At 56.0% G+C, this 10,000-nt stretch overlaps 1 protein-coding gene across 1 annotated transcript in view; it reads right to left on the reverse strand.

Moving 5' to 3' along the window:
* Positions 1-10,000, reverse strand: part of galnt2 (UDP-N-acetyl-alpha-D-galactosamine:polypeptide N-acetylgalactosaminyltransferase 2) — a gene marked incomplete at its 5' end in the record, with an annotated part of 27,672 nt that overhangs the window by 12,193 nt on the left and 5,479 nt on the right. Inside the window, 1 exon segment of the mRNA XM_084455841.1 lies at positions 1,762-1,860. Within this exon segment, the coding sequence (XP_084311967.1) occupies positions 1,762-1,860 (99 nt within the window).

Raw genomic sequence — 10,000 nt, forward strand, 5'->3', positions numbered from 1 at the left:
TGTTGGAGGGGGAAGGGGTGGTTGGTGTTAGAGGGGCTGGTTAGTGTTGGGGGGGCTGGTTAGTGTTGTGGGGGGGTTAGTGTTGGAGGGGGGGGTGCTTAGTGTTGGAGGGGGAAGGGGTGGTTAGTGTTGAAGGGGTAGGAGGGAGGGGCGTGGTTAGTGTTGGATGGGGGGGGTTAGTGTTGGGGGGGGTTTAGTGTTGGAGGGGGAGGGGGGGGTTAGTGTTGGGGGGGGGGTAGTGTTGGAGGGGGGTGGTTAGTGTTGGAGGGGGGTGGGGGAAGGGGGTTAGTGTTGGAGGGGGTGGTTAGTGTTGGATGGGGGGTGGTTAGTGTTGGAGGGGGGGTGGTTAGTGTTGGAGGGGGGTGGGGGAAGGGGGTTAGTGTTGGAGGGGGTGGTTAGTGTTGGATGGGGGGTGGTTAGTGTTGGGGGGGGTTTAGTGTTGGAGGGGGAGGGGGGGGGTTAGTGTTGGGGGGGGGTTAGTGTTGGAGGGGGAGGGGGGGGTTAGTGTTCGGGGGGGTTTAGTGTTGGGGGGGGTTTAGTGTTGGAGGGGGAGGGGGGGGTTAGTGTTGGGGGGGGTGGTTAGTGTTGGTGGGGGTTTAGTGTTGGAGGGGGAGGGGGGGGGTTAGTGTTGGGGGGGTTTAGTGTTGGTGGGGGTTTAGTGTTGGAGGGGGAGGGGGGGGTTAGTGTTGGGGGGGTTTAGTGTTGGAGGGGGAGGGGGGGGTTAGTGTTGGGGGGGTGGTTAGTGTTGGAGGGGGAGGGGCTGGTTAGTGTTGGGGGGGGTTTAGTGTTGGAGGGGGTGGTTAGTGTTGGATGGGGGAGGGGGGGTTAGTGTTGGGGGGGGTGGTTAGTGTTGGAGGGGGAAGGGGTGGTTAGTGTTGGGGGGGGAAGGGGTGGTTGGTGTTAGAGGGGCTGGTTAGTGTTGGGGGGGGTTTAGTGTTGGAGGGGGGGGTTAGTGTTGGGGGGGGGGGTTAGTGTTGGAGGGGGGGGTTAGTGTTGGAGGGGGAAGGGGTGGTTAGTGTTGGAGGGGGTGGTTAGTGTTGGAGGGGGAGGGGGGGGTTAGTGTTGGGGGGGGGTTAGTGTTGGGGGGGGTGGTTAGTGTTGGAGGGGGAAGGGGTGGTTAGTGTTGGAGGGGGTGGTTAGTGTTGGAGGGGGAGGGGGGGTTAGTGTTGGGGGGGGTGGTTAGTGTTGGGGGGGGAAGGGGTGGTTGGTGTTAGAGGGGCTGGTTAGTGTTGGGGGGGGTTTAGTGTTGGAGGGGGGGGTTAGTGTTGGGGGGGGGGGTTAGTGTTGGAGGGGGGGGTTAGTGTTGGGGGGGGTGGTTAGTGTTGGAGGGGGGGGCTAGTGTTGGGGGGGGGTTAGTGTTGGGGGGGGTTTAGTGTTGGAGGGGGAGGGGGGGTTAGTGTTGGGGGGGGTTTAGTGTTGGAGGGGGAGGGGGGGTTAGTGTTGGGGGGGGTGGTTAGTGTTGGAGGGGGAAGGGGTGGTTGGTGTTAGAGGGGCTGGTTAGTGTTGGGGGGGGTTTAGTGTTGGAGGGGGAGGGGGGGGTTAGTGTTGGGGGGGGTGGTTAGTGTTGGAGGGGGAAGGGGTGGTTGGTGTTAGAGGGGCTGGTTAGTGTTGGGGGGGCTGGTTAGTGTTGGGGGGGGGTTAGTGTTGGAGGGGGGGGGTGCTTAGTGTTGGATGGGGAAGGGGTGGTTAGTGTTGAAGGGGTAGGAGGGAGGGGCGTGGTGGTTAGTGTTGGAGGGGGCGGGGCAGGGGGCGTGGTCTCACCTGACCACGGTGCGTAGCAGGGCGGAGCGCGCCTCGTTGTGGAAGGTGATGACAACGCTTGACGCCGGCAGCTCTGCTTTCCACTGCTTATGTCTGCAGCTGGGATACAGATACACACACAGTTCATATCTAATAACACACACACAATATCAGACGTGAAAACAAGATGACGCCAGTGTACGCCTGCATGCGATACTGTACAATGTTAGGAGTTAAAATGTTCACTTCTTTATTAACAATTGAGTTGAGATCTCAGACAGGGGAATAACTAAAGCCGCATGTACACTGTGCGATAAAACCCACGATTCTGAGGTCGTAAGGTGGTCGTGGGTTGTCGCAGACAATCGTAGCTCATCGTATGCAAAATCGGGACTCGCAAGTCGCACAGTGTGAGAAGGTGTACAATCTGTGATTCATCGCTACGACGCTCTACGACCTCCAGACAAAATATCTGGCATGTCAGATATTTTCGTCGTAGATCGCAGATCACGTAAAAGTTCAGCCAAGATGAATCGTGGGCATAATCATGCCTGACAGAAATCACATAGTGTGAATACACACGTCGTATGGTCGTATGGTCGTACGGTCGTCTGGTCTTGAGACGGAGTCCCGGTCGTACGGTGGGAAGGGATCCCCAATCTAAGATTGTTTCAGTCAGTGTACAGAAGGCTTAAGGAAGATCGTGTGCTCACTCACTCTATGTCCAACACACATACACACATGCACGCACGCACGCACACACACACACACACGCACACACACACACATACACACACACAGCCTTGAGATGCCTTAGAGAGGCTGAGATTGACACCGAGTCTCAGGCCCATCTACCCCCCCCCGGAGTTTAAATACATGAGAAGATTGACGCGTGTGTGTGTGTGTGTGTGGTTGTGTGTGCGACAATTTTTTTCTGACGGAAAGGGACTAATCCTGAATAGTCTTCTGGATGAGAGGAGAGGAAAAGAGAGGAGGATAGAGGAGGAGAGAAAGAAGAAATGAAAAGAAATGAACAGATCGCTAATGCTGTCCGTCCCTGGGGAAAATGGACAGGAGGCCCCGCCCCTGCACGCTGCCCACTCCCAGCTCCCAGGTGCCCTTGGGGGAAGGACAACGGGATGGGTTAAGAGCACAGAAAAATGTCATCGGTTGACACTTCTGTCACTGTGTGTGTGCGTGTGTGTGCCTCATCACCGTGTGCTGTGCAAAATCCGCTGAATGACAAATAAAAGTTGTTTTGTTTTTGTTTTGTTGTTTGAGAGGAGAGAGGGGGAGGGGGTGGGCAGTGGGCAGTGGGCTCCAAAATTCCTGGCACCCCTGACTGGCAAACAAACAAGTTCAAAGAAATGATGGAGAAACTGGAAATACCAACATGTGTGAAATACTGTACTTTTTTCATGTTTCAATGGAATCAACCAAAATCATAACGATGATTTATTGTCAAATTCATTTCAACAAAATCAAGGTTTCATAAGTCTTGGCCTCATTTAGTACTTAGTGCATCCACCTCTGGGAGGATAACAGCATGGAGTCTTTTCCCGTCATGTTTGGGTTAGGGTTAGGGTTAGGGTTAGGGTTGGTTAAGGAGACATCTGGAGGGATTCTGGACCGTTCCTCCAGGCAGATCCTTTCAACATCCTTCACATTCTTGGGTTTGTGTTTGTCAACCTCCCTCTTCAACTCTTATTGGATTGAGGTCTGGCGACTGAGACGGCCATTTTGTTGTCACTGAACCATTTCTGAGTGGATCTTGAGGTATGCTTCGTCTTGTTGGAAAGTCCACCTACGGTCAAGTCCCAGCCTTCTGGCCGAGGCAACCAGATTGTCAGACAAAATTGCCTGATACTTGGTGGAATTCATTTTGCCGTTAATCTTAACCAATGCTCCTGGACCTCTGGAATTAAAACAGCCCCAAAACATCACTGACCGACCACCAAACATGCCGATGCTGTATCTGACCAAAATGTTCAATTTTGCTCTCATCTGACCAGAGCATCTTCTTCTGGCGACCCTTCCAAGGAGCCTGTGGTTGTGGAGGTGGCGCCCGATAAAGTGCATTGTGTTGCCTCTGGGTATGAAATGTGCTATACAAATAAAGCTTTGATTGATTGATTGATTGATTGATTGATTGATTGGTTGATTGGTTGATTGGTTGATTGATTGATTGATGGATGGTGTTGGATGACAGTAGGTGATATAATGACTCAATATACTGTGGTTCCTTAAAACTTAGATTAACTTAAATAAGTGAAATTAAATACCTGGTTTAATTTTGGTAGATGTTATTTAAAATAATCCTTAAGGGTGCCATTAATAATGAAACCTTGATTTGGAGGAAATTGTTTTTTAATTAAATCGCTAAACGGTTTTGGTTGGTTGCATTGGAACATTAATATAGTACAAATAAAGTTGGATTTGATTGACATTTTATTAACTGTATTTGTGCATTGCCATTCAGGGGTGCCAGTAATGTTGTAGCCCACTGTAGTGTGAGGAGGACAGATGGGCGTTGGTGTATCAGCAGCACCGCAGGTGAGCAGCTGAACACAGCCCAGTCCAGGTGAGCAGCTGAACACAGCCCAGTCCAGGTGAGCAGCTGAACACAGCCCAGTCCAGGTGAGGAGCTGAACACAGCCCAGTCCAGGTGAGCAGCTGAACACAGCCCAGTCCAGGTGAGCAGCTGAACACAGCCCAGTCCAGGTGAGGAGCTGAACACAGCCCAAGGCCAGGTGAGCAGCTGAACACAGCCCAGTCCAGGTGAGGAGCTGAACACAGCCCCGTCCAGGTGAGGAGCTGAACACAGCCCAGTCCAGGTGAGCAGCTGAACACAGCCCAGTCCAGGTGAGGAGCTGAACACAGCCCCGTCCAGGTGAGGAGCTGAACACAGCCCAGTCCAGGTGAGGAGCTGAACACAGCCCAGTCCAGGTGAGGAGCTGAACACAGCCCAGTCCAGGTGAGCAGCTGAATACAGCCCAGTCCAGGTGAGCAGCTGAACACAGCCCAGTCCAGGTGAGCAGCTGAACACAGCCCAGTCCAGGTGAGGAGCTGAACACAGCCCAAGGCCAGGTGAGCAGCTGAACACAGCCCAGTCCAGGTGAGGAGCTGAACACAGCCCAGTCCAGGTGAGGAGCTGAACACAGCCCAAGGCCAGGTGAGCAGCTGAACACAGCCCAGTCCAGGTGAGGAGCTGAACACAGCCCCGTCCAGGTGAGGAGCTGAACACAGCCCAGTCCAGGTGAGGAGCTGAACACAGCCCAGTCCAGGTGAGGAGCTGAACACAGCCCAGTCCAGGTGAGGAGCTGAACACAGCCCAGTCCAGGTGAGCAGCTGAACACAGCCCAGTCCAGGTGAGCAGCTGAACACAGCCCAGTCCAGGTGAGCAGCTGAACACAGCCCAGTCCAGGTGAGCAGCTGAACACAGCCCCGTCCAGGTGAGCAGCTGAACACAGCCCAGTCCAGGTGAGCAGCTGAACACAGCCCAGTCCTCAGCCCACTGTGACCTGCTGACCCCGTCTCATTAGACATGCAGAACCCCAGCCTGCCTGCTTCACAATCACACAGAGACCCAAGCGCCACACGGCGACAGGGGTCACGCAGGGTCAACAACCCCACAGACCGCCGGGAGAAACACTCCCTGCTAGAGCCGTCATGGCCGCCCCAGCTTCCCAGGCAGCTGTCTGAGGGGGTCGCAGAGCATTAGAGCCGTCATGGCCGCCCCACGGAGAGCGCAAGAGCCGTCATGGCCGCCCCTGCTTCCCAGGCAGCTGTCAGAGCGGTTTGTCAGTGTCAAGAACAGGAGTCAGGGGTTCTATAGCCAACGCTGCCAGGTGTTAAAGAGCAGCTCTGGCTCACACAGCGTGGATACTAAAGTCTGTCTGTCTCTCGCTCTCTCTCTGCCTGTCTGTCTGTCTGTGTCTGTCTGTCTGTGTCTGCCTGCCTGTCTGTGTGTGTGATTGTGTATACGTACATACTTACTATAAGACACATTAACATTAGGTAATACTAGAACATGCTTAATGTGTGAAACATCAACAAGACCCTATGGTTGAAGAGCCAGCAAGAGATTGTGTGTGTGTGTGTGTGTGTGTGTGTGTGTGTGTGTGTGTGTGTGTGTGTGTCTGCTGTCTCTTACTCTTACAGTTGAAGGGCCAGCAAGAGATTGTGTGTGCGTGTGTGTCGGTCTCTGATACACACACACACGCACACACACACACCCACACACACACACACCCACACACACACATACATAATGTCTTGCTGGCCCTTCAACTGTAAGAGGACTCGTCATCATCAAGGCTCCCATACCACGTCCTTGACATAAAGCTCTGGGACTAGAGCCATCGCAAAGAAAACACATGATTCTACTCTCCCATGAAAACACTCTATTGTGCTCAACCAGGGGAGCGCATTCCATTCTGCTCAGCTACGAGCGTTCTCCACTCCTCTCTCCTAAGAACACACTTCCACAGTGCCATACACATCTGGACCGTACCATAACCCCAACCCATACGAATCTGGACTGTACCATAACCCCAACCCATACGAATCTGGACCGTACCATAACCCCAACCCATGCACATCTGGACTGTACCATAACCCCAACCCATGCACATCTGGACCGTACCATAACCCCAACCCATGCACATCTGGACCGTACCATAACCCCAACCCATGCACATCTGGACCGTACCATAACCCCAACCCATGCACATCTGGACCGTACCATAACCCCAACCCATGCACATCTGGACCGTACCATAACCCCAACCCATGCACATCTGGACTGTACCATATGCGTCCACACATGCCCAGGTCTAATAATAACGGCCGAGTCTCAGAGCAGCTCAAATAGCCGGTCTGGGCTCTGGAGGCCACAGGGCGGAGATCTACCGGATGAGTCTACAGGATGAGGTCTACAGGATGAGTCTACAGGATGAGATCTACAGGATGAGTCTACAGGATGAGATCTACAGGATGAGGTCTACAGGATGAGTCTACAGGATGAGATCTACAGGATGAGGTCTACAGGATGAGATCTACAGGATGAGGTCTACAGGATGAGGTCTACAGGATGAGGTCTACAGGATGAGATCTACAGGATGAGTCTACAGGATGAGATCTACAGGATGAGGTCTACAGGATGAGATCTACAGGATGAGGTCTACAGGATGAGGTCTAGAGGATGAGATCTACAGGATGAGATCTACAGGATGAGATCTACAGAATGAGTCTACAGGATGAGATCTACAGGATGAGTCTACAGGATGAGTCTACAGGATGAGATCTACAGGATGAGGTCTACAGAGTGAGGTCTACAGGATGAGTCTACAGGATGAGGTCTACAGGATGAGATCTACAGGATGAGATCTACAGGATGCGTCTACAGGATGAGTCTACAGGATGAGTCACGCCGTCGTCCAGCTCACAGTCAGAGAGATCTACAGGATGAGATCTACAGGATGAGATCTACAGGATGCGTGCGCCAGATGGTTTGTTTCACACAGAGTGAAACAACGTGAGCTCACGAGATCAGGATAGTCTCACCAGGCTAGCACAGAAAAATTAAAAACTAAAACTAATACTGAAACTAATAAAAACTAAACTAAAACTAAGCATTTTCCAAAAATAAAACTAAACTAAACTAGCAAATCTGCTTTAAAACTAAACTGAAATTGAAAACAAAAAGTTAAAACGATATAGAAATAAAAACTAATGAAAAAAGCAAAACTATTATAACCTTGACACGCACACACTCAACCCTAACCCTAACCCTAACCCTAACCCTAACCCTAACCCACTCAAATCCGTTCAGCAGGATCCAGAGTAGAGGGGCCCAGGCTGGGGGGGAGGAGCCCAGGCTGGGGGGGAGGAGCCCAGGCTGGGGGGAGGGGCCCAGGCTGGGGGGGAGGAGCCCAGGCTGGGGGGAGGGGCCCAGGCTGGGGGGAGGGGCCCAGGCTGGGGGGAGGGGCCCAGGCTAGGGGGGAGGAGCCCAGGCTGGGGGGAGGAGCCCAGGCTGGGGGAGGAGTAGAAGGGCCCAGGCTGGGGGGAGGAGCCCAGGCTGGGGGGAGGAGTAGAAGGGCCCAGGCTGGGGGGGAGGAGCCCAGGCTGGGGGGGAGGAGCCCAGGCTGGGGGGAGGAGCCCAGGCTGGGGGGAGGAGCCCAGGCTAGGGGGGAGGAGTAGAAGGGCCCAGGCTGGGGGGAGGGGCCCAGGCTGGGGGGAGGAGCCCAGGCTGGGGGGAGGAGCCCAGGCTGGGGGGGAGGAGCCCAGGCTGGGGGGAGGGGCCCAGGCTAGGGGGGAGGAGCCCAGGCTGGGGGGGAGGAGCCCAGGCTGGGGGGGAGGAGCCCAGGCTAGGGGGGAGGAGCCCAGGCTGGGGGGAGGGGCCAGGCTGGGGGGAGGAGCCCAGGCTGGGGGGGAGGAGCCCAGGCTGCTGGGAGGCCACACGGCGCCACGGTCGCCCTCAGCAGCGCTGCTTCACAGCCGGCTGTGCTACAGGTACGAATACGCTGCTGTCTAACCCCCCCCAACACCATCCATCCCCCTGAGAGAGAGAGAGAGAGAGAGAGAGGTTGAGAGAGAGGGGGGGAGAGCGAGAGAGGGAGAAGGAGAGAGAGAGAGAGAGAGAGGGAGGGAGAGAGAGAGAGAGGGAGAGAGAGAGAGAGAGAGAGAGAGAGAGGGAGAGAGAGAGAGAGAGGGAGAGGTTGAGAGAGAGGGGGGGAGAGCGAGAGAGGGAGAAGGAGAGAGAGAGAGAGAGAGAGAGAGAGAGAGGGAGAGAGAGAGAGAGACTGCCGATACTGCCCCCCCTCCCTCCCTCCCATTCATTATCTTCTCTACACACGCTGACACGCCCGTCCTCTCTCCCCCCCCTCCCCCGGGGGGGGCGGTCTCTCTGAGTGCTGCTGCAGCGCGGGGCCAGCGGGTCTCTCTGTGACCTCTGACCCCGCCCCCTCAGGTGCGCTGACCGAACGGGCCGGCAGAGCAAACGCACAGGCCTGGGTCAGAGGGAACCCCGAACCTGAACCCTGACCCCCGAGGGAAGAGAACCCCGAACAAGCAGCTCACAACAAGCCAGGACAGACTGTCCTCTCAGTCCCTCCTGTCCTCCCAGTCCTCCCAGTCCCTCCTGTCCTCCCAGTCCTCCCAGTCCCTCCTGTCCTCCCAGTCCTCCCAGTCCCTCCTGTCCTCCCAGTCCCTCCTGTCCTCCCAGTCCTCTCAGTCCCTCCTGTCCTCCCAGTCCCTCCTGTCCTCTCAGTCCCTCCTGTCCTCTCAGTCCCTCCTGTCCTCAGTCCCTCCTGTCCTCCCAGTCCTCCCAGTCCCTCCTGTCCTCCCAGTCCTCCCAGTCCCTCCTGTCCTCTCAGTCCCTCCTGTCCTCTCAGTCCCTCCTGTCCTCCCAGTCCTCCCAGTCCCTCCTGTCCTCTCAGTCCCTCCTGTCCTCTCAGTCCCTCCTGTCCTCCCAGTCCTCCCAGTCCCTCCTGTCCTCTCAGTCCCTCCTGTCCTCTCAGTCCCTCCTGTCCTCCCAGTCCCTCCAGTCCTCCCAGTCCTCTCAGTCCCTCCTGTCCTCCCAGTCCCTCCAGTCCTCCCAGTCCTCTCAGTCCCTCCTGTCCTCTCAGTCCCTCCTGTCCTCTCAGTCCCTCCTGTCCTCTCAGTCCCTCCTGTCCTCTCAGTCCCTCCTGTCCTCCCAGTCCTCCCAGTCCCTCCTGTCCTCTCAGTCCCTCCTGTCCTCCCAGTCCTCTCAGTCCCTCCTGTCCTCCCAGTCCTCCCAGTCCTCCCAGTCCCTCCTGTCCTCCCAGTCCTCCCAGTCCCTCCTGTCCTCCCAGTCCCTCCTGTCCTCCCAGTCCTCTCAGTCCCTACTGTCCTCTCAGTCCCTCCTGTCCTCCCAGTCCTCCCAGTCCCTCCTGTCCTCCCAGTCCTCCCAGTCCCTCCTGTCCTCCCAGTCCCTACTGTCCTCCCAGTCCCTCCTGTCCTCCCAGTCCCTCCTGTCCTCTCAGTCCCTACTGTCCTCCCAGTCCTCCCAGTCCCTCCTGTCCTCCCAGTCCCTCCTGTCCTCCCAGTCCTCTCAGTCCCTCCTGTCCTCTCAGTCCCTCCTGTCCTCTCAGTCCCTCCTGTCCTCCCAGTCCCTCCTGTCCTCCCAGTCCCTCCTGTCCTCCCAGTCCTCCCAGTCCCTCCTGTCCTCCCAGTCCTCCCAGTCCCTCCTGTCCTCCCAGTCCCTCCTGTCCTCCCAGTCCTCTCAGTCCCTCCTGTC

Source organism: Borostomias antarcticus (genome assembly GCF_949987555.1).
Source record: "Borostomias antarcticus genome assembly, chromosome: 2".
Taxonomy (NCBI): Eukaryota; Metazoa; Chordata; class Actinopteri; order Stomiiformes; family Stomiidae; genus Borostomias; species Borostomias antarcticus.